This window comes from Papio anubis, chromosome 3 (genome assembly GCF_008728515.1).
Source record: "Papio anubis isolate 15944 chromosome 3, Panubis1.0, whole genome shotgun sequence".
Classification (NCBI taxonomy): domain Eukaryota; kingdom Metazoa; phylum Chordata; class Mammalia; order Primates; family Cercopithecidae; genus Papio; species Papio anubis.
In genome coordinates, this window is record NC_044978.1 from 46954320 (window position 1) to 46979522 (window position 25203).

Consider the following 25203-nt stretch of genomic DNA (forward strand, 5'->3'; position numbering starts at 1 on the left):
TCTGTCATTTCAGGATCCATCAGCTTTTCCTACCTCATTCCCTCTTCCTTCTTTTCACTGTAGTGTCTATTCAGTTTGGATTATTCACAGTCCTCTGCATATGTCCTTTAATTTTTCCTAATACCTTTGTTCATGCTGTTCTTTCCTTCTCCTGAGTGGATTACCTGCCTCCTTCAACTCTACTACATTCATACGTCTTTTAGGTACCAATTTAGCTTTCACAAGAACCCATGGAGATGCCCATGAATCCCGAAGGCCAAGCTAATCCCTTTCTCCTCTGGGCCAGCACTTAGTTCTGGTGCTCTCATCACTGTCTTCGATTGTAGTTGTGTTTAGTTTTAACAAAGGTCTAAAACATCGTATATGCTTAAGAAATATTGTTTCTAAAATTAAATTGGCATTCCAGGTTATCTTGTCAAACTCGTTCCTTAGCTTACAATAAAAGTTTAAGTTGACATAAATAGCTATTGCATAATAAGCAAAAGTGTTATTACTAGAGCCCAGATTTGGAAAGGTAGAGGAGCAGATTAGTTTGGCCCTTCTCAAAGTTTGTTTTTTAGAATATTGGTTCACACATTTTATATTACCAATAAAAAAAGTTGGAGGGTGAAGCAAGTATTGAAAATGCTCCTTCTTTTGCTCACCCCCTCAAAAAAGGCTTTCCCTGATAAATTTATTGAAAAAAAGCCCTCACCCCTCACTGCTTCCAAGCCGTTTACTTTCTTATTATTCCTCGGGCTTATTACCTAAAATAAAACATGTATTTGTTTGCTTAGGGTCTGCCCTTTTGACCGGAATATAAGTTTCATGAAAGTAGGACATTTATCTCCTTTATTTTTTTTTTTGGCATCACATACTTTATTTTGGATAGTCATTAAATATAAAAATCATGAATTTGCTTATATTTGTTTAAAATCTATTTTTTTATTATTATTATACTTTAAGTTCTAGGGTACATGTGCATAACATGCAGGTTTGTTACATATGTATACTTGTGCCATGTTGGTGTGCTGCACCCATCAACTCATCAGCACCCATCAACTCATCATTTACATCAGGTATAACTCCCAATGCAATCTCTCCCTCCTCCTCCCTCCCCATGATAGGCCCCAGTGTGTGATGTTCCCCTTCCCGAGTCCAAGTGATCTCATTGTTCAGATCCCACCTATGAGTGAGAACATGCATTTTCTGTTCTTGCAATAGTTTGCTGAGAATGATGGTTTCCAGCTGCATCCATGTCCCTACAAAGGACACAAACTCATCCTTTTTTATGGCTGCATAGTATTCCATGGTGTATATGTGCCACATTTTCTTAATCCAGTCTGTCACTGATGGACATTTGGGTTGATTCCAAGTCTTTGCTATTGCGAATAGTGCCGCAATAAACATACATGTGCATGTGTCTTTATAGCAGCATGATTTGTAATCCTTTGGGTATATACCCAGTAATGGGATGGCTGGGTCATATGGTACCTCTAGTTCTAGATCCTTGAGGAATTGCCATACTGTTTTCAATAATGGTTGAACTAGTTTACAGTCCCACCAACAGTGTAAAAGTGTTCCTATTTCTCCACATCCTCTCCAGCACCTGTTGTTTCCTTTTTAATGATTGCCATTCTAACTGGTGTGAGATGGTATCTCATTGTGGTTTTGATTTGCATTTCTCTGATGGCCAGTGATGATGAGCATTTTTTCATGTGTCTGTATGAATGTCTTCTTTTGAGAAATGTCTGTTCATATCCTTTGCCCACTTTTTGATGGGGTTGTTTGTTTTTCATGTAAATTTGTTTGAGTTCTTTGTAGGTTCTGGATATTAGCCCTTTGTCAGATGAGTAGATTGCAAAAATTTTCTCCCATTCTGTAGGTTGCCTGTTCACTCTGATGGTAGTTTCTTTTGCTGTGCAGAAGCTCTTTAGTTTAATTAGATCCCATTTGTCAATTTTGGCTTTTGTTGCCATTGCTTTGGTGTTTTAGACATGAAGTCTCTTGCCTGATTGCCCTAGCCAGGACTTCCAACACTATGTTGAATAGGAGTGGTGAGAGAGGGCATCCCTGTCTTGTGCCAGTTTTCAAAGGGAATTATTCCAGTTTTTGCCCATTCAGTATGATATTGGCTGTGGGTTTGTCATAAATAGCTCTTATTGAGATACGTTCCATCAATACTGAATTTATTGAGAGTTTTTAGCGTGAAGGGCTGTTGAATTTTGTCGAAGGCCTTTTCTGTATCTATTGAGATTATCATGTGGTTTTTGTCTTTGGCTCTGTTTATATGCTGGATTATGTTTATTGATTTGCGAATGTTGAACCAGCCTTGCATCCCAGGGATGAAGCCCACTTGATCATGGTGGATAAGCTTTTTGATGTGCTGCTGGATCCGGTTTGCCAGTATTTTATTGAGGATTTTTGCATCGATGTTCATCAGGGATATTGGTCTAAAATTCTATTTTTTTGTTGTGTCTCTGCCAGGCTTTGGTATCAGGATGATGTTGGCCTCATAAAATGTATCTCCTTTATTTTTGTATCCAGGTTACTTAAAGCCTAGCACAATGCAGATGCTTAATATCTCTTGACTAAATAAGCAAATTAGAAATTCCGTTTGAGTTTTCTAACCCAGCGTTTCCCAGCTTATTTAATTACACATATTTGGGGAAATATTTCATGGAGTTTTATTCCCTATTCCTAGATGGGCTGAGAGGTAAAGGTAAAAAATGGGAAGAGATTAATAAACATTCACAGCCAAGTCGCTGTAACTTACCGTGGGACAGTACCAATTTTTAAAAAGAAAAATGTTCAATATTAGAAAAACAAGAGGAAGTAGACATCTAGAAACTAGATGGACCTCTTTATTAACTCTGAGTAGATACTGAAGTTCTGGGAAGCCAGTTGTAAGGCTTTCCCAATGACCATAATCAGAAATAGTATGTTGGATACAAAATCTAGTTCCAGGTAATTAAAAATTATTAGAGTTATTAGAAATTAAAAGGCCAGTACAAAGGCATTCTGGCATAATCATTTTGACAATCATTGGTGTTGGTAAAATGTTCCTAATTAGTAGTGTTGTGTTTATATGTTCATTGGAAGGCTTTAAACCAAATAACCATGTGAAGAAGGGATCAATTCAGGAGATATATACACTGCATTAACGTTTATATAGGTATGTACACTCTTGAGATTTTCATAACATTGGGCTTTAAAATTATATGTAAAGATGCTACTTCAAACACACTTAGCAGCACAGGTGTTCTAATTTATTTTGACATTAATTGTTAGGTGCTCAGAAATTCAATTTTGGCTTTATTTTCTTACTAAAGGACTGAGAACATATTGCAGAAATTTCTGATTGTGTCACAAAATGGAAAGGTGAATTTTCTAACTGGGTTACTTTCCTACATTCCCTGCATCCTGCACCTAAACACCTTTCTCTCCAGTTTCATGTTCAGATGAATTGGAAAATGCTTTGTTGTTGTGGACTCTGACTTACCAAGGACTTTTTGATAATCAGTGAAACTTACTATTGTATGGCTAATATCTAACCCTGAAATATCTTTTGTTCTCCTGAGAAACAACAACAAAAAGATGGTGAAATATCCCATATTATTCTTGGATCTTCCCTACTTACCCTTTTCTCTGTGCCTCCAAGCATCCTCATCTCATATAGCCTAAAACAGTCCCATCGATTCTATTGGCTGGGCAAGGTTCTGTGCTTTTTTTTTTTTTTTCCTTTCACTATCAGTGCTCTGAACACAGTAGTTTCCATAGAATAGAATGCTGTCTTCCATTTCTTCATTCATCAGCTGCTTGTCACCTAATCCCTGATCCTAAAATTTGACTGAAAGTCACAGGCTATAAATAACAAAATCCTGGAATCTGGTGGTGACCTTGTTTCCTTTGTAGCTTCCTTGCTCCACCGGCAGCACTTGACACATACTTACAGAGTAAGTCTTTGAATCTGTGACTGTTTTCTATGTCACTCCTCGCTATCTGCCTTCTTCTCTAGCCTTACAAATGTAAGCATTCCCCCAGAGTTTTGCCCTCAACCCTTGTCTGTGTGATGTATTCTCCACATGGATTATTTCATCTAATTAACCTACTTTTTTCATGCAATATAAGGAATAGAGCTGTGGTATAGATCCTGTCCAAACCTACCTTTTTATTATCCATATCTAACTAAAGTCATGCATCAAACTTTAGCATGTTTAAATATAATGTATTTTTTCTAAAACCTGAAAATAATTTTTTTCTTTCTGATCTTCTAAAATCTTAATTGTACTCTATTTGTAAATTACTTCTGTTTTAGAATCTGTAACTTCCTTGCCTTTCCTCTTCATTCCTCCATTCAAGCCCTTACCATTTCTTTCCTTTACTATTGTAGTAGCCTCCTAATTGTTCTCCATGTGCCTAGTTTATTCAATTCTTGTTCCTCAGTCCTGCCTCAAGCCACCCTACTTATTCCTGCTAGGTGCCATCCTACAACACAGCTAATCCCACCACTTTGCTGCTCATGAGTCTTCAGTGTTTGCCCACTCTCCATCTAGAGAATAATGTCTGTTTGTCGTCAACCACAAACATTTACAACATAGCCTCATCTTGTTTTATTGAATTTATAAATGTATAAAATAGATAAGCAACAAAAAATATCCTAGCATTTAATTTTCCTTTCTTCGTTTTTTTTTATTCCTCATCATTATAACCAAAGCCAGCTGTGGATCACTCCCAAATACATCTGCCATTTTTCTTTCCATGCCGTTCCATGTTATTTTTATACCCATCTCCCCTAATTTCTAATCCTTGAAACCCTGTCCGGCTTTCACTATATATCACAACATTCTATTTCTCTAAGAAAACTTCCCTGGTGTTTGAATCTTCGTAGAAGAAATTGATGTTATGTGTAAAGCATTTTGAGCTATACTTTGGAAGTTATTCCTTTCTGGTATATTTTATATTTTGCCTTTTTCATAGTCATGTAGCTGCTGCTGCTGCTGTTTTTTTTAAGCCATGTACATGTTATTCCAAAACTAAACCTCAAGATTCTTAAATGTATCTTATTCTCTTTCTCTAGGATTTGTATACTTCCAGCAGTTGATAACATAAATTGTAGCATCTTGATGTTTGCACGGTATAGTGGAATTAAAGAGAAAAGTTAGGAAATAGAAGTTGGAAAAGAATAAAGGTGGAGGAAAGAGAGAGACCCTATCCTTTTAGGGAAGATGATGAATCCTCTAATACTTTCAGGGACAAAAACTGCAAATTGATTCTTTTGGGAGGTCTGACTCAAAAGAGTGAGTCGAGGTTAATATTTGAGAATATATAACACTGGGAATGGTGGTGTTTGATGTTGAAGCAGTTCATAGTTAGTTAGCTCCATCAATTTCAGATGCAGCAAAAAAGAACAGAAGCAAGATTCTATCACGGAGAGAATTTGGTAGCATTCAACCCTAATAAAATCGACTGGGTGTGGTGGCTCATGCGTCTGTAATCCCAGCACTTTGGGAGGCCGAGGTGGGCAAATCACGAGGTCAGGAGTTTGAGACCAGCTTGACTAGTATGGTGAAACCCCATCTCTACTGAAAATACAAAAATTAGCCGGTCATGGGGGTGCATGCCTGTAATTCCAGCTACTCAGGAGGCTGAGGCAGAAGAGTCACTTGAGCCTAGGAGGTGGAGGTTGCAGTGAGCCAAGATCATGCCACTGCACTTCAGCCTGGGCGACAGAGCGAGACTCCTTCTGAAAAAAAAAGAAAAGAAAAAGAAAAAGTTGGCAGTGGAAAAGGGGGTTGTAAAACTTGAGAAACAAGTTTAAAAACAAGAGATTGTTGTAGATAAACTTCCTCCTTGAGATTCAAGAGCTTCAATCTCTTGGTGATGAGCAGTTGAAAATATTTCCACTTCCCTGCAGTTGGATAAGCACCACTGCTATTTTGACAAGCTTGGCTCCCTGTGCGTAGCTAGGATACAGCTGAATTTTGATTCCATGAAAACTCTTCGGGAAATATTTTTACTATGCCACTAGCATTGTGCATTGGTTGCTTTGCCATGTGTCTAAAGGGATATATTAGGAATTAGTGAAACTTAATAGAGGGGCAAGCATGGTAAAAGACAGGAAAATAGCTTCTGACAGTAGGAGAACAAGTGATGGTAGATGACAGGCAGCAGTGGAGATCTTGCTGAATGGTCTGACTTGTTGATGGATGGCTATGGAGTGCAGAGAATACAGAAGCATCAAGGAGGACTGAGGTGTTTAACACAGATGTCTGAGAGTGGGTGAGTGTCATTTCCTGTGATAGAAAGAAAGGGAAGAGCTGATCTGAGGTGGTAGCAGAGTAAGCAGGACTTAAGTTATGTTTTAGCCTTGTTACCTAATGTGTCTGTTGGACAACTAAGTGGAAATGCAGTACATGTGTCTGTAATGCAACATCAAATGACATTTAAGTCATGGAACTGTTTGAATGAAATAAAATATATATAAAACAAAGGATGCTGTCCTGAATCCTGGGGCATTTCAATATTAGAGAGAAAAGAGCCAGAATTGAGCAATGACAAGGTACTCATTGTCTGTGTAAGAACTGAGATTTGGCACAGGAAGGGAAACAAAAAGGGATATCAATTTTTTTTTTTTTTTTTTGAGATGGAATTTTGCTCTTGTTGCCCAGGCTGGAGTGCAATGGCGTGATCTCAGCTCACTGCAACCTCCACCTCCCAGGTTCAAGTGATTCTCTTGCCTCAACCTCCCGAGTAGCTGTGATTACAGGTGCCCACCACCAAGCCCGGCTAATTTTTGTATTTTTAGTAGAGGTGGGGTTTCACCAGTTTGGTCAGGCTGGTCTCAAACTCCTGACCTCAGGTGATCTGCCCACCTCAGCCTCCCAAAGTGCTGGGATTACAGGCATGAGCCACTGTACCTGCCAAAAAGGGATATTAAATTTTTTATTTATTTATCTTTACTATTGAGCATGTTCTGAGTACCTTTACATAATTCCAACAATAATCCTATGGGATAGATGTTAACATTCTCATTTTAAGGGGAAGAACTTCAGACTTAATGGAGTTAGATAATAGGGAGATGAGCTAATTTTTTTGTGTGTTACTTATATCCTAATTTTTTTTTGTTATTGAGTTCTGCTAAATTTCCCAGGCTACTTTCAGAATGTAGGCTATTATCTAAGGTATATGTGGACTTTTATTTTTATTTGGGAGCTAAGAGTAGCCCTGAAGTCAGACTGCCTTCTCAGCCAGGTGTCATGATGAATTTCCCTCCTATTCTCTGACTAGTGCTTATCAAGAATAGAATCAGAAGGCTTAGACAGTAATTTTACATGTTAATATCCTCTTAACTGGGAATTAAAGTTATCCCAAACTCCAGGAGAATGACAAACCAGAACAGTGAAACATGATTGTTTACATTTTAAAGTACCTTAGCAACAAACACACCTACAGAATGTTTAAGACACTAGTCTCCTTCCTTTTCTCTGTTATTTTCAAGCAAGACTAAGTCATCTTGTTGGAGATTCTGTACAGGTAATTCTGCATAATTACATGGTATTGGAACCAGAAAATGAGTTATAGATCTATATCTATATACCTATTTCTTTGTAGAACTCCCTTATTTATCTGTCTAGTAACTAAGGTATGTCAGATATGTATTTTTGTTTTGTTTCATTTCTTTTAAAAATTTTCTTTCAACAAGCTTCATTGCATATTTCAGCTCCTATCTAGCCAAGGGGGTGGAAAGTCAATCTCTATTATTTTACGCTCTCTTCCAGCCACAAGTCTTCCCTTGCACTGAGCTTTCAGGCTTTTCTGTATCAGTCATTAGCCACTGATGTGCCTATTTCCTATACATCATGGTACCATCATGCCTTTTCATTTCACTGCATCCAAGCCTAACTCAACACAGGGGAATCTTTGGGGAAGCTGACTAATGACCAAGGGTCAGTCATGCATCCTGCAGCATCCCCTGCTATTGGGCTCCCTCAACAGGCAAGTGAACAGTGAACAAGGTTTCACCCTCCTGGACAAACTCTGCCCCTTTGTCTTCTCTCCTGTCACTGCTGGATTTGTGTTTATCTGTTCCTCTCCTTCCTCCCTCCTCTCCTTCCCCCACTTCTCCCTTCTTTTTCTTTTCTGTTTCTCTTTCTCTCTCTACCCTAAAAGATCCTTTTATTCTGTATTACCCTCCCAATGGAAACCTCAAATTTTCTGTCATGAATAAAGGATAAATGTATTTAGTTCAGGCAGCTATTGCTTCCAGTACTGCTAAAATTCCCTTGGGCACACATTTTAAACAATAGCCTAAAAACGTAAGAAAAAAAAATCAAAATAAAAATTGATATATCAAAAATTTTACATCTTACATATATTTAAATACAGTGATCATATCACATATTAGCATTCTTTCATGCAAACAAAACTAACCTTAAACACTTCTTCACAAGATTTTTTTCTTGGTCCTTTAATCATTTGTGATATTTCTCTGTAGACTTGATCCAAGTATTTTCCTTTCTAAAATTCAAAGATCAAAACTAGAATCAGTTCTTTGAAATGATTTAATGGAAGCAATTATACTCTCAACTCATTAGGTCTTTCATTTTTCCTTTTTTTTTTTTTTTAATAAAGCACTTTTGAAAATTTCATACCAGGCCACTTTCCTAACTGTTCTTGAGTTATAATTCTGGCCATAGGTACTTCCTTTCTCTTCAAAGCAATGTTTAGACATCCTCTGAAAATATTATTACTTAGTACCTGGCTTCTTCTGATGAGAGGATATTCCTATTTTCTAGGAATTTTATAAAACATAAACATTGAACTGGAACAAAGGATGTAAAAAGTGATAGTGGAAAAATTAATACATTTAAATATATTCATGTTGTCGTGTTTTCATTTTCAATATGGAAGTTGAAAATAGATAAGACTGTGCATGAACAATTTTAGAAACCTTTGGATTCTTCGGATTTGGCCCCGCTCCACGATTTCTTATTGAATAGTCAAGTATTCTATTAGTAGAAAAAATATGCATCTCTGGAGTACTGCAGTTATGTTTTCATAGGATCAAAGAATCACAGGAAAGTCAAGATGAAAGTAATTTTAGAGGTCACTGAATCTAATCTTACAACTGGCGGGAAACCATATCTCACTGCTTCTGAGAGGTAGCAGAAAACCTTTGCTTAAGGGAGCTCAATCATGAAGTGAAAGGAATATGTTTTTTTCATTAGACAGACAGGGATAAAAGCCCTGATCTGCTACTCGATCAAATTTTGAAACCATTTTGAGCTTATACGAAAAATAATACCAACTAGTATGACTGCTTGCAATAAATGAAAAAAAAATATCTAAAAAGATGTCGTATTGCATGATAGGACAGTATATAGGCGATCTCTCCCTACTTCACACACTTCCGCTCCTTTCCAAGGCAGCCTATGCCTTATACTACATAGCATTTGATTATTTGAGATCAACAACCACTGAATCATAAATTTTCCTCTTCTCCAATGCAATGGATTTTTCTCATTTTCTATGTCTTCAGTCTTTCCTGATATGCCAGGTTTCCCAAACCCCACTATCATCACCTTTGCTACCATGCTGTGATATCTTCTAGTTTACAGGAACCCTTCCCTTAGAATACCATGTCAAGAAAAGCACACATGTGGGTAGAACTCACACCTCCCATGAGTGGGCATTTTGCTTAATGCTGCCCAATTGCTCTTTCTTTTGTAGCTAACTTATGCATAATCATTAGAAACAGTCTATGATATTCAAAGCAGTGACATTGGCTTATGTCTTTTGAGTAATTTCCTCATTTAGGGGCTTTTCCTGTGTTTAACATAATATATTCTAAATTATATTCTGAAATCCAGTTAGAAGAGAAGACAGTTTAAATGGAGCTGGGGATCCTGTGGCCATATAGGCTATGCTTACATCTAGGCCAATGGGAATTATCTGACTCGTGATATTCTTTTATAAACATTTTCACAACATTTAAATAGTTACAGTTTTTGAAAAGTCCTGAAACTGTACTTTTAATATTTTAATTATAATCTTTTAAAAGTTTAGGTGGATGATTTGTTATCTTAGAGTATTTCGAGTTATTTAACTTCATGGACATTGATCTAAACTGAAAATGAAAATCCTTCTCCATTTCCTGTCAGACTGATATAAGCAAACTGTGAATTAGGGAAACTACATTCTCAAGATTCTTTACTTACTTTTTGTTACTGTGGAACCATAAGAAAGATTTTTAAATTTATTTCCTCCTCTAGAATATGTGCACATTCAACTCGAAGACTTTTAAAAGCCATTTTTACATCTGAGATTCTATGGTCCTGTGATTTCTTGTGCCACACTCACAGCTCTTATTGATACCAGATTCATTATATCCATTTTTACACAGATCTGCAGGGTTTAAATCTGATACAATTCAGCAGTCCAGGGCCTGAAACATGGTACTTTATTAATATTGATCCATCTGATGAATGTTGAGTCAAATAAAGCTCTGCAAGATATTGGTTCTAAAATCCTGGCTCGTAATTTCAGGATGGTATACCCATAGCTTCAAACTCGAAGCATATAATTAAATGTGAAATGGTCTCATTTTATCATGGGAGGAAATCAGGTTGGTGGTCAGAAGGAAAGATTTTTCAATTCAGTTTTAATTGGTAATTTTCCTTTGGGAAGCTTGAATAGCTATAGTTAAAGGAATAAGATATCAAATAGCAAACCTATTAATGAATAACTACCCAGCAGGAGAAGATAGGAAGACTGACTTTTATTTTTAGAAGTCGGAATGATTTGAGAGAGTATCTGTGATGGGTGACTTGTGATGTAGGATACAGCATAGTTACTTGCAGAAAAGAAAGTGAAATAAGCAAATGTCATCAAGTCATGCACATTGGATTATATTTACTGATATATCTCCTCCTGTAGGCAGTGATGTGTTTAAAAGTGAGACATGTCGTTTTGTTTCTATTTTAAGTGACTGCTTTGACAGGTCTTAAAAAAATAAATAAAAAGATCATTTTCTATCCTGCAGATTTAGCAACTGCCCTTAAGTGTCTGATCTTGTCACGTTTTCAGTAGAAACAACATTGGGATTTGCTTCCACGGTGATCTACCGGTCAGTGATGGCCAAAACTAATGACATTGGAATGACAGAGTACTTTGCAAGCTACTAATTATTTGTCATAATCTCCTAGTGAGGAAGTTACTAATGTTATTACTTAAAACATCCCTTGCGTTTTGAACTTTCAGGGCACTTACAGATTCATTGGTGGCCATGAAGAAATGACCATTTGTCCTATTCTTAGTAGGAAGCAAGGAAGCAGTCCCAAAGTCACCCTGTGTCTACTCTGATACAATCATGGGACTCAAGCTTTAGGTTCTGAAGCAGCGTCCTAGGCCTTGTTGCTTTAAATTCCAGCTGAATATAGGATGATTACATGTGAGACATCTTTAATGTGTTATTCTAATTTCCAGAGATGGAAGTTAATAAACAACAAATTAATTCCAATGTAAAACTGCCCCTCCATGACAAAAACCAAAACCTTTTAATTTAGTGATTTTTACTTGGAAGACAATACAACATGCAGATTTGGCAGCTGTAGAACATAAAGCCGTCTGTCATAAATTAGTCCCCTGTATTTGGAGTAAGGACCATTCTAAGACACTTTCAAATTACTTTTCAGACTTTCGAATGCTCTACTCCTCAGCCAGGAGGAACATCTGTAGGGTGGCTCTACTGAGAAAGAATATTTCTCTACTATTATATTGATAAACTGTGGCTAATATGTTAAGCTAAATTTATAATCAGCATGTGATAGTTATACTATGATTATTGATTGATTGGTTGATAGATGATTCTGTCCTTCTCTCCTAATAGGAGACATTGAAAAGGAATCAAGATTTCAATAAAGTTATTAAGATGTGCCTTCACCTTAAAACTGGACAGATTAGGAGGTAGTGCTAGGATAATATTAATGATAATAGTAACCACAATACACAGGAAAAGAAAACCAAATACACTACGTTTTCACTTGTAAGTGGGAGCTCAACATTTAGCACCCACGGACGTAAACATGGGAACAGTAGACACTGCACTCTATTAGAGGGGAGAAGGAAGGAGGGGAGAGTGGTTGAAAATCTACCTATTGGGTACTAAGCTCACTGTCCAGTTGCAATATACCCAAATAGCAAACCTACTCATGTACCCCCCATATCTAAATTGAAAGTTGAAAGATTTTTAAAAAATAACTATATCTTGCCTCCTCCTGCCCCTCTCCCTAGCTCCCCAACACATGCCTGCATGTGTGTTCTGTGACTGAACCCCTCCGCAGCTGACTGTGGGTGGAATGAACTTATTTGAAAGCGTTTTCTCCTCATTGCCAGAATTGTTGAAGCATGAGGTAGATCAGTTATTTTCAACTATTGTTTGCAACCAGACCACAGCATGATTTATTTGGTATAATTCAAATTGCTGTGTCATCTGCTTGAAATAAGTATGACTATTGTTTACCCAAATATGGCTTGGGGTGGTACATAAACAATTGCTGCTGGTAAGATCAAGCTGCACGTCCTGGCCCTCTGCTCCTCCACCCACACCCTGGTACATCCACTTTTGAACACCAGTGGGCGAGGTCAGTGGCTTGCAACCTTGTTTGATTATACATCTCTACCAGTTAAAAAGGTTCTAGGTGACTAGTACCTTTATCTGGTTAAAAAGATTCTAGAGAAATACATTTTAAAAGGTGCCAATGTAGGTGCACAAAATATCTCGGCTCACAGCATGTGTCCCATCCAACCCATCTCTGCGACTTTGCAAGCCAGCGCTTTTTGTGCACCTACGTTGGGACAATCTCATTCGTCCTAACCTCACTTTCCAAGAAGGGAAATGGAGGCTTGAAGAGACAAATCAAATCTCTCAAGCAGGCAGAACTAAGAGGACAGGTAGAATCTGAAGGCAGACTTTTGGCCTCCAGATCCCTCGTGTTTAGCCAAGTGGGGCTGCTGGCCTGCCTCCTCCTGTGGATATGAGCCTTAGACAAATCCTGCTGAGTGCTTCTAAGAGGTAGAAAGATGAGTGAGACAGGGAGACACAGACACAGGCCTGGAGGGCTTCCTGGAAGCAGTGGTACTTGATGGAGCTATGCAAGAAGTGAGGAGGGCAAACTAGTCAGAGATGGGGGGTGTGTGTGTGTGTGTTTTCCAGGTCACAGAATTGGTACTCACAGGGACGAGGGTGTCCCAGCCAGGAGAGATCAACTTCATTAGCAGGCCTAGAAAAGCCATGGAAGCTTCCAGCAGGAAACTGATGCTACTAGAGCCATACTTTAGAAAGGACAGGGGAAGTTAGTTATGAGTGAACAAGGGTGAGAATGAACGTGACTGGAGTGGCTAGGAGGAGGTGCCTGGTGCTCTGAGCAGGAGACATCATAAAACAAATATATGGTTTCCTGACCAAAGTGGTCTGGATACGAGGGAAGGGGTCCCATGTGATGCTTGATGTCTGTGAAGGTAGACTAGCAGGGATAGAGGAAGGGTGGCAGTGGTGAGCCTGGCTGTGCAGGCTGCGATGAGTCAGGCTGTGGGGAACTGAGGGCTGGAAGGGAGTTGGGCATTGTTTATGGGGGTTGCATGAGTAAAAGAATTCCTGATGGAGACAGGAGATGTGGAAAGAGAGAGGTAAAAGGGGATCATTGGGACAGAGCCAAGTATGAAATACAAAGAGCCGGGGCCCAGCCTCTCTGCTATGCCAGCAGTGATATTCAGGCTGGATGACTGTGGCAGGGACTGTCCTATGCATTGCAGGATGTTGAGCATCCCTGGGCCCCACCTACTAAGATGCCAGTAGCAGTACCCCCACTCCTATAGTTATGACAACCAACAGTCTTTCCAGATATTGCCCAATCTCTCTGGGTAACATCACTTCGTTGTAAACTACTTTTTTAAATTATAAAAAGGTTAGATAGATAGGTTATAGTTGATATATTTATATGTATAGGTTATGGTTGATGTATTTATATGTATAGGTTATAGTTGATGTATTTATATGTATATAGAGAGAGTCTCATGCTAAGGCAGGGTCTCTCAGCCTTAGCACTGTCAATAATCGGGGCTGAATGTTTACCATGGACTGTACAGTAACCAAGCTATTGACTTTATTCCCTGAAATGTTAGCCGATTGGCCTGATTAGTAGAGTATCAGTACTCAATAAGAATGAAGTAGAGGCCAGGCACAGTGGCTCATGCCTGTAATCCCAGCATTTTGGGAGGCTGAGGCAGGAGGATTGCTTGAGCCTAGGAGTTTGAGACAAGCCTGGGCAACATGGTGAAACCCCATCTCTATAAAAAATACAAAAATTAACTACTAACTAGGCATGGTGGTGCACACTTATAGTCCCAGCTATTCGGGAGGCTGAGGTGGGAGGATCACTTGAGCTTGAGAGATAGAGGCTGCAGCAGGCCATTATCACACCACTGCACTCCAACCTGGATGATAGAGAACGTGTCTAAAAAAAAAAAAAAAAAAAAAGACAGAGAGAGATAAAAAGAAGCTGAAGGCATGTTCTTTCTTGAAAAATCTATCAGACCTGCAAGGAAAACCATGTATGAAAGTGACCCAAAGGAAGTTGAGGAATGCACAGAATGACCTCTAGAGGTTCCTTTTAGCACTAATGATCCCTGAAGGAGACCTACAGACCCTCATGAACTGACCCCAACCAGGCATTGGCTTGCTGCTTTTTTCCCCCACATTGGCTGGTGCTGTCACAACACTCACTACAGCAATTCCTTCCAACGCTGCCTTGCCCTCAAGCCTCTGCTGCTGGAAATGACCACTGGCCCATGGTCCAGAGGGTGTGGCTGGCACAGCGGAGGAGGAATGTGTCTGACTTGTATGTGAAGGTAATGACTGGGTAAGACACACAGCGTGCGCAGAACCCAGTTTATGGACCAGCCTTCCATGTGAAATTTGACTTTTCCCTCTTTGCTGAATTGGCCAGATTAACAATGGTTACCCCTCGATTACAGGAAGCATGCATGCTACAAAGCCTCCTTGGAGACCCACATGGCGCTACAAAGCCTCCTTGGAGACCCACATGGCCCTCAGATGAGCAATTGTTCAGATTTCTTTTTCTTTTCCATGGGAATAAGGGTTCCTCTCTGCAAAGCACATGTTTTAGGGTTTTTTTCTTGCTACCCCCAAGGGCCTGGTGATATTTTTCTTTACCATGCATTAAACAGAATCTGGAGTCTTTGTGGGGGAAAAAAGGCAGGAGGGAACATACTAGTTAAAATGTTTCTAGGTACACTACCAGGATGTACCTATTTATTGATATACAAATGACATAAGTTATTGAATGCTTGCTGTAGGCATTCTCTGTTCTAAGAACTTTGTAAGAATCGACTTACGTAAGTTACTTCATAGCAGTTCTATGATGTAGTATTGTTATCACCACTTTACAGATAAGGAAATAGAGACATGACATACAGAATGACATGCTCAATGCCACTCAACCAGCAAGTGATAGAATCAAGCTTGAAACAGCTGATCTGACTCCAGAGTCTGTGCTCTGCTCTACTATATCACAGCGGTTTCTATGTGTGCTATTCTCCTAATATATACTGTTTGAAATACATGAAAAAGAGTAATTTTAATAGAATGAGATACCTATTGGCAATATTGAAGTTCTCATACCTTTGTCCTCTGCTCCAGTGAGCCATCTAGAACCACCTCTGAGATCTATGTGCCCTCCTTCCAAGATCATCTTGGGGGATTCTTATAGGGGAAATTCAAACTGCTACCCTCCGGGGTCTTAGTGTCCTTGTCTCTATTTGGATTCTATAATGGAAGTGGGGTCTATAACTGTAGAGTCTGTCCTCCGGTTGGGTCTGCCATCCACCAGTTCAGGTCACTTCCGTCCCCACCTCTCTGCTGCCCCTGGGAGCCTGGGCTTTCCCCCTGAGACCCAGCCAGGCAGAAAACACCTTCCCCGTATTCCTTCATGCCCCTTTGTCCTCCAGCCTAAACTTTCCAGTGCCATTATATCAGGAAGTTACTAGGTAATGCACTACTCACTCAACGGAAAAATTAATTTGAACATCCACATCACTCTTCCCCTTTCTATCTTCAATCAGTGATCACATGTTACCTTCTTGTGAGAACTTCTCTAACTTTCCTATTTAAAATTCTCCCTCTGTCTCTCACACACACGCACGAAACTCCCTTCTGCTTTACTTTTCTTCACGGTGCTTTTATCAGACGTTATTCTTATTTTTCTATTCCCCCTCCTCCAACTCAAAAATAAACATTATGAATGCAGAAATCTCTATCTGATGTATCCAACCTTGTATGCCCAGTGCCTACACAGCACAATTAGTTCATAGTAGACACTAAAAGCTTTGGGTTGAACAAATGAATAAACTGTTTCTCTGGGATTAACGATTAGGGATTTGAAGCCAATAAGAGAAATAATATAAAACAGGGGAGCTTTTCTTAATCACATTCAAAAATATCAATGCCAAAATACTGTACATTTTCTACCTGGTGTGCTGGAAAAAGTTGAATAATAACCAGGTTACTCATACAACTGACAATAGGAATAAATGTAAATCCAAAGTAAACCCCCTTTTGCTCAATAAACCATTTGTTTTCCAAACAATCTTTTACTTTGTCACTGATTACATAGTTCTTAGGTCCTACCAAACCATGAGGCTATAACAGAGCACAGCACAATATGGTTGATTTGTTGATTTGGTGTTTTAAACTAATTCATGTTGTTTGAAATAATTATGACTGATATTTGTGTAAATGCTGACACTGGCATGGTCAATGCCTAGTCAAAAATTTCTATATAGGACTTGTTTGGGGATTGCAAAGGGCTAGAAATTGGCCATAACTAAGGATCTTCATTAGAAGTTTCCTTTGAAAAGTTCCACACTTATTTCATAAGACTGAGCCACAATCAGTTTTTTTGCCTGAAAACGTAGGAGAGCTAATAGAGAATATACCACCCTTAACCACTGAATGTGACTGAGATTCTTAATACTCTGAATACTGATGAACTAGAGCATAGAACATTATTTTATTGTCAGTTTATATCAATATGGTATATTTCAGACTGGCCATAATTGGAGCTGCTTTTAAGCAGAATTATAAACCAACCCCCTACTTTTATTTACTTACACGGAAAGTAAACAATCTAAAAATGAAGTCTTTTATTTTCTGAGGTATCACCCTGTAAATATGGATCTCTTTTCAGATGAAGTGTTTGTAGGAGATAGATTTGTCCCTATCTAAGGAAGATGAGCAGGAGGCGATGTAATTTATGAGCTGAACTAACAGAAGGGTGCTGAGTTGGATTTTATTAAACTAATATTATGGCTGGCAAGGATGGCATGTCAGATGTCCTGTTCATTTTAAAGATCGTGCCATTTCAATAAATCATTTTTATAATTGTAAATACATTATATAGGTGCAATGCCAGTAGAGGGTATGTTTACATATGCCAGACACATTGGTTTGCTTCCCTACATCCTGTGTTGCTCATTTCATTTTCTAGAGATGTAGTTATCAGATTATTTTCATGAGCTAATCCATAGTTTACTTATTTCATAGTCTTGATTTGGTGCTGTTATGCTTATTTGATTCTTCCTTGTACATACATAGTCAACTCACGTGAACATCATTACAGTGTTTCTCCCTTCCTTCTTGCACAAAGAGCTAAAGGAATCTCCTGTTTTAATTCCTTCGCCCATGTAGTACAATGAGAAAACAATACACAAGGTGCATTTGGGGAAATTTACCATAAGATTTCATCTGAAACAGTTGTGTTATGTAAGATAGTGCATTGTATTTCAGAATATTTAAGGTTGAATTTTTTTTTACTGTGTGAACTCTATACTATTTTCTTTTCTCCCCTAACTTCCCCTCATTTAACAGCAGACAAACCCAGGGAGCACTGAATGAATCCGATGATCCTGAAACAGGCTGTCTAACTGATAACAAGCCAACTTCTCGACACTTCTATCCTGTCGCCTTGCTGCTTGTCAGCTCACACCTGCTAGTTGTGTGGCTTATTTTAAGTCTGGCATTGCTCTTAGCCAAATACCAATAAGTTTTATGTTGTATTCCTTTTTCTTTTCTACAAATGACAATGAACTTTAAATCATGGGGACAATGCTGTAATATTTTTACATTTTCAAATTCACAGAATTTAAAAGAAAATGTTTAATTTGTGTTTTTGTTTGTTTTTCCTAAAATCTGAAAAACAGAAAGTACTATGCATTAAGTGGATTATTTTGCTCTTTTGTTCATGGAAAAGTGTTTCCCACTGTTAACTAGCTCAAGAAGAATTTTTAAATTACTGTCTTTGGAATAAGACAAAGAACAGAATCCTGAAAGCTTGAAGTTCTGAACCTCCTGTCCTCATCCCATTAAATTTATTAAAGAAATTAAGACTGAATTTGCACAAACACTGAAACCCTGAGACAAGTTCTAGAGATGTGGGAGGTTGCAGACTTTATTTCCACTGTGCTAATATCATAGATGCCATCTGCTGATAGAAATTTTTTTTTAACCTGTTTTACTTCTTCGCTGCAATTAACTCTTTTCTGTCAAGTAACTTTATGGAGAGAATGGCTATTTATGTTTTGTAATTAAATTACCTGTTTGTATCTCTTGTTTGGGTTGATTTGGCTTTCAGAGGACTTTTCTATTCTTTTTAACAAGGTCTTGTTTGTGTCTTGATGTACCATTCCCAGCACTTGTGACTTTTGTACTGTCCGTGGACAAGCACTCTTCCTTTATAAAGCTGAGACTTGGCCCAGGCTGTTCAGAAAGCCATTTTCTCTCTCCCTTGCACAGCTAAAATAATAAAATTAAAATAGAGATGAAATTTTTCTTTAAAAATCTATAGGGCCAGACTTAATAAATTAAATGCCTTATTTCTAGAACCTGCATCCTTAGGGCTACATATAGATTTTAATGTGTTTTAAAGAGACTGAGAAATTAATTTGTGGAAATGTTATAAAATGGCAGATATATTTATGAAACTAAAGTGGAGCTGTATTGTGGAGCCAATTATATTTAAAGAGTTTATTAAATTTTAAATGTCTGTTAAGAGTAAAGAGACTTAAGTCATCTCTTTCAGAGGGCAATAATGGTATTGGGCCTGGCCTAGGATTTAATTTTGTAAGATGTATCATCACTTGTGGAAAAAAAAAAAAAAAAATGTAGAGTTGAATCTTTGTTATTTTTACTTGGACTGTTGCTGCAACTCTGCATTAAACAAATAAAGCATATTTATTTATTCTGTGTTTCATGAAGTTGTACTTTTTCCCCTTTCACCAGAGAAGGATGCCGCATAGAGAATGTACTGAAGAATATCAAATGCAGAAAGTATGCTTTCAACATGCTACAGCTGATGGCTTTCCCCAAGTACTACAGACCTCCAGAGGGGACTTATGGAAAAGCTGACACCTAAGTTTACCAACATGTTAATAAACAGGAACACAAATACATTTCAGTTGGATAATCTTCACCTTGGTCTTTTTTGTTTGTTTTTATTGTCATGAATTTGTGGTGGGGGAGATGATCACAGATGTTTGCCAAAATCTAGGAACTACTTGAATTCATTGTCAGCATATTACTCTGAAAGAAATCCATTTAAAAAAATCTTACATGACTCAGTACTGTCATTTCTAGTTCTAAGTTTCTATGTGCTGAGCCTAGCTGATTGTGATTGGTTCACAAAGTATAAATTTCATTCATGAGTATTTAAATGTTTCTGAGGAAACATGGATCATTTCAGTAGGACTAGGGGTGATTCAGAGAGCACTACTGTCCATCCAAATGAGGAGAGGAGAGGGGGAAAAGGAGCAGAGTTTTTTTGTGATACAACTTAATAACCTATGAGAACACAGTCAACCTGAGAATCAATATAAGGGATTAAAAGAAAACGTGTAGCCACTCAATTAGGTAGAGTTAACTCGTGATCTGGAATACTGAGGCAGTTTGCAGGTATGTTCCACAATGATCTCTATCATCCAGTCAAGGTGTGACTCTTCCTCTTCAACAGGCATATGCATGAAGTGAGTAAAGCAGTCAACAGACCTTTCAAAACCATGGCATCTTTTCAGAACTCTGACTTGGGTTGTGTGATCTAGCTGTGACTGTAGCAATATAGAACGTTTAATAGAGTGATAGGCAAAACACTGCAATGATCTAAAATTGCAAAGAAAATAAAAATGAACATTTTGATACCCAAAATGAAAATCCCCATCAGCCTGAACTTTATGTTGTGAAGTTCATGAATGTCAGTGAGGTGTCTCTGAGATGTTTTTTAGCAGTCATCTTGGTATAAGCATGCAGTTATGGCATAGGTTTGTGTATGTTAATAAGCCTTTAAAACATATGCAACCACAACAAATGATAAAGTAAAACAATTATTTTCTGTTACCCTGAATTTCAAACTTGCCCTTACTCAGTAAAATAACAACATTTATAAGTTTTCCAAAATCCCAAAGTAGAAGTTTCCTTAAAAATCATCTTGTATAATACCAGTATTCAAAAATGGGTAAGGTTAATCACCCCCAATCACCCAGCAAAAGAGTTCCAAAATCAGAATTACAACCTCTTCTTACTTTTCTAGCCTGTGGCTTGTCCCTTCTCCAAATTGCTATGCTAAATATGCATGAAAATTAAGGGAGAATGCTAGTTAGTTAAAAAGAAATTAGGATTTATCACTGGAATTGAAACCAAGAGTACAAAAGTCTGAATGAATGAAACTTTTTTTCTACAAACTTTAAGAATTTATTCTTGTTCCTTTCTCATTAGAAGAACATGCTATCCAAAGCATAAATCTCCCTTGAAAATAACAGAGGCTCATTAAGCCCTCTCTTAGCTATGATCAATGGATAATATTATGCTTTCCATACCGAATGTGATAGCTCCTTGCCTAATATTCCTGTTGAAATAAGGATTCCAACCACATTTCTAGTCCCAGGTTAAGATTTTCAAATTACTACAAATTTTAGGTAAGCATTTGGAGTTTTTTACACTAAAATTATCAATTTTTTATTTTAGCTAATTACCTGTAGGCATTATACTTGAGGCAGTTACGAAACTACTTACAGCCTTTTTAATGAAAATGTGCTGTGTACTTTGAATCCATTCATAGACAAAATTACCTTGATGTTCTCTTAACTCATTATTTTAGTGATTAAATACGACCTTTGAGTTATTCAATATCATTTGAAAATGGTAGGATTTGTGGTTATTTTCATGCCCCACTGGATTTAAGATAAAGAGGCTGGGATGACAGAGGCCTCCTCCAATAGCTATGAAGCCTCATTCAGCATATCAAATGGTAATCTGAGTTCCAAGAAACCTTAAGTAATTTATCAACCTGTAAATACTCTTATAAACAATAATTTTTATTTGTAGTTTTAAAAAATGAAACCACTTGACTCAAATATAGAAAAATATTAACTAGAAAGCCAACAGTAGGGGTTTCTATTTTTAAAAGACATTTCAAGGATTTCCTGTAATCCTAGCACTTTGGGAGGCCAAGATGGATGGATCACCTGAGGTCAGGAATTCGAGATCAGCCTGACCAACACGGTGAAACCCCATTTCTACTAAAAATACAAAAATTAGCTGGCTGTGGTGGTACACACCTGTAATTCCAGCTACTCGGGATGCTGAGGCAAGAGAATCGTTTGAACCCAGGAGGTGAGGTTGCAGTGAGCTGAGATCACACCATTGCAATCCAGCCTGTGTGACAAGAGTGAAACTCCATCTCTAAATAAGTAAATAAATAAATAAATAATATAGAAGCCTCAAATTATAGTGCTTACTGTAATACAAATACTTTATGAATTTTCATTCATTAGCATAGTCATCTGCATTTCCTTATAGAAAGCCTATACTGGTGTAAACTAAAAGTGGATTTCATCAAGAAAATGTGTTTCATAGAGACAACAATATTGCTTTTTTCCTGAGAGACAGTTCAAAAATTCTTGAACAACTACTTCACTATTTCTTCAGTTATTAAGGCTAAATCAAAGAGCAAAGGTTAAAAACAAACAAACAAACAAAAAAGCGTTTAAATCTCTCTTGAACGAACACAGCCACAGGCATGCTATTCTATCTACATTTTCACTTAAAAGATACACCAGCAGACCTATTTTAGGAGGTCATATTGAGCCAAAAAATGAACTGAGCAAATGACATTTCCAAACTCTTTTTTGCTCAAAAATAATATGTTCCCCTTTGATATTAAATGCAGATATCAATTCTGGATTAGTTATTTACTGAGCCCTAGGAAAAACATATTTAAAGACAAGGAAACCATTCATTTACATCTCATGTCATTGCTTTTTTCTTTTAAGTATTGCCTTGAGGTTTGTCTACACTCTGCCAAAACAATCCCTGAACATAGTTTGGTCAGCCTCATAATTCAATGAGTCAAGAAACCATTTGATCCAGGTGATAAACTGTACTAAATGACAAACTGCCCAATCAGGGCAGAGCTCCACAGACCCAGCCTCCAGCCCTTATTTTATAAGACTAACCCCTCTTCTGAAAAACTCTGAAGGCTTAAAAGCTAGCATTTGATGGAGGATACGTCCTTTTTATCCTTCAACTATGTATGACATTTTACATAAAATAAGAGGTAAAAAAGCAAAGAGAAACTGATTTGTATAAAGTAATGCCTTTCTTCCCAAGCAAATCAAACGTCTCCCTATGTAAAAGTTGATAGTGTACCAAGAGACACACTACCACTGGTGGGCTGGAACTAGCTCGTTCTGATGCATAAAAGTTGGTAATTAAATTATCCAAAATTTTGTAAGCTAGTTGTTAAATGTAACCATTATTAAATGTGAAATTATAAAACATAATGGAATACATTGAAAACAAAGGTAATAATCAAAACATACCACTTCCCAATTATTTTACTACATTATACTATTTATCAGGACTCTTGAGTCTGTTTAGGTCTATTGCATCTTTACAGTGAAAACAGAATACAATATTGTGCTACTATGGGTCTCTTCCTGACTGCAGATTCTTAACATGGTGTTAGTAGCTTGAAACTGTCCACAGTGGGAGTATTTACACCATAGAAACTGGCAAATGCTATGAACTAGCAATTTTAATTCCTGGAAAGGCAGTTGTTGAGCATTTACCGGCACACAATGAATGCCTTCATCTATTTTTTTTTTCATTAGGAAATAAATTATGACAGGCAGTATAAAATTATTAAAATGGTATCAAATGCAATCCCTTATCTTCAGATGGCTATAATTTTGTTTTGGTTTTTACCTTCTTTAAAGACTCCTGTTAGGTTAAAAGTCATATTTGATGACTATATTCATAATTAAATTATTAAATCACATTTTCTCTTGATAATGCTTTGCAGGAGAATTCTTAGCAATTCAACTGTAGTCTAAGCAATAACTCAGGGCTAAATTCAGGGAAATGTTAGCCCAATCAGATATCACTAACAATGTACTTCACCATCTATTTTGGAGTTTATAATTTTGGCATTTGCTGAAAGTAGGAAAAACAGTAACATATTACTGTGCCCAGATTCTAATAAATGTAGCTCAATTGAAACCTAAACTGTTACATTAAATAAATTACACTCTGGCACTATGCTAAATCACCACAGATATTTTAGGTGTTTAATTTCCAAGCAGGATGGTGTATCATTTGTTTGGTTCAATATACGAGGCACCATTTGTAGTCTTTTAGGAAATAAATTAACTTTTATCACAGATTTAGGAAACTTGTCTAAAAAAACTGTGATCATCAGTTACAGAGGGAAGGAAACATATTGAACACAAGGCATCATAGTAGCTGGAGGCCTTAAAAATTATGCACGACTAAAAAGAATGATTTGGTGAGAGATGTGTAGCTGATTGACAATTTTAGTGTGAATTCACATTCATTTAACCCAGCAGCAATCTACATAAGCTATGCTTTCCCCCCCCCATATTTATGTTTCTTAGCTTATAAAGTCCCAATATATTATCTTTTGTTGCTTTGGCAGTTTTAAGTTAGAGCTCTGCATTCACAGAGATGCCACCTATAGCAAAAACTATCTTTAAGAATGGGAAACTAAAATGAATGTTTTAGATAAAATATTGCAAGCTATTAGGTGTAGAGTTAATGTATGGAAATTTGCATTTGTTTTTCTGAATCATGGTGCACATTGATCACTCACTGAATTTTATTTCTAAGCAAATAAGAGAGTCAAACATTTCTAAAAGGAACATATGTTTTACTATTAATAACAAGGAGATAGGAAAAATAGTAAGGTAACATAAGCAAAAAAAAAAAAAAAATGTAATGAAATTAGCTGCCCTGAGTTGGAATTTTTACAGATTGCATGCATACTTAGAATTTTAAATTTTTAAAAGATTTACAAGTGAGTATGGTACCCAGAGAGAGAGTATCAAGGGAAAGAAGACCTAATACAAGTGATGTTGCCTGATAAATCACATCTTGCCAAAAAGTATATAATTTTTAGTAAATACAGTTCTTTAGGAAGAAAAAAAAAATGTTGCCCTTTCACACTCACAATGTAAATACATTGATAATATTCCTTAAATCATCTAAATTACTGCCAGGTCATGAAAGGACATGATCAATGATGACCTACTGCACTGACAGGCAACATTGACTCAAATTTTGGCAAGATTGCTATATTATCTAGATAATTCTTGTGATGTTTTTATGTCACTATCAACATTAAAAATATTTTATGTTAAACTATGAAACTTTCAAAAGATTGACTGCATATAACTGTATGGGCACTCTCATTTCACTGCATACATACAATACTTTGTATACACAGACTTCTCATGTGAATATTTTATTATTTTATTTAACCTAACATTGAACTTTTAGATTTTTGTGGTACTCATCTGAAAGGTTGGCATTTGTTTTCTTTTTATGTTACATATATATTTTAGATGAACCAATAACGTGTATTCCTAGAAAATAGGAATTTTTTCTAGGCACAAATAGATTGATCATTTTATATTGGCATTTAAGACATGTCATTTTTGTTTTATTGTTCTGTGTAAACCATATTCATTGTACACTGTGTGTATATTTTTGTTTAAATAAATGTGATTTTTATTTTTTATGTTTCTGTCTTTTTCTCCCTATTATGCATTGTTTTGATTTTCATCACTACAGAAATGTTT

The 25203-nt window shown here is 37.1% G+C and overlaps 1 protein-coding gene across 9 annotated transcripts in view; it reads left to right on the forward strand.

Moving 5' to 3' along the window:
- Nucleotides 1–24336, forward strand: part of INPP4B (inositol polyphosphate-4-phosphatase type II B) — an 814614-nt gene extending 790278 nt beyond the window's left edge. For 5 of the 9 annotated variants that reach the window (XM_017959072.3, XM_017959075.3, XM_017959076.3 and 2 more), the window contains one exon: nt 17927–18101. In XM_017959072.3, the coding sequence (XP_017814561.1) occupies nt 17927–18101 (175 nt within the window). Of the gene's footprint in view, nt 1–17926; nt 19303–19336 lie in introns of those variants that run through there. The other 4 variants (XM_031664004.1, XM_017959078.3, XM_017959077.3 and 1 more) reach the window with 3 other exon arrangements.
- The last annotated feature ends 867 nt before the right edge of the window (nt 24337–25203 follow it).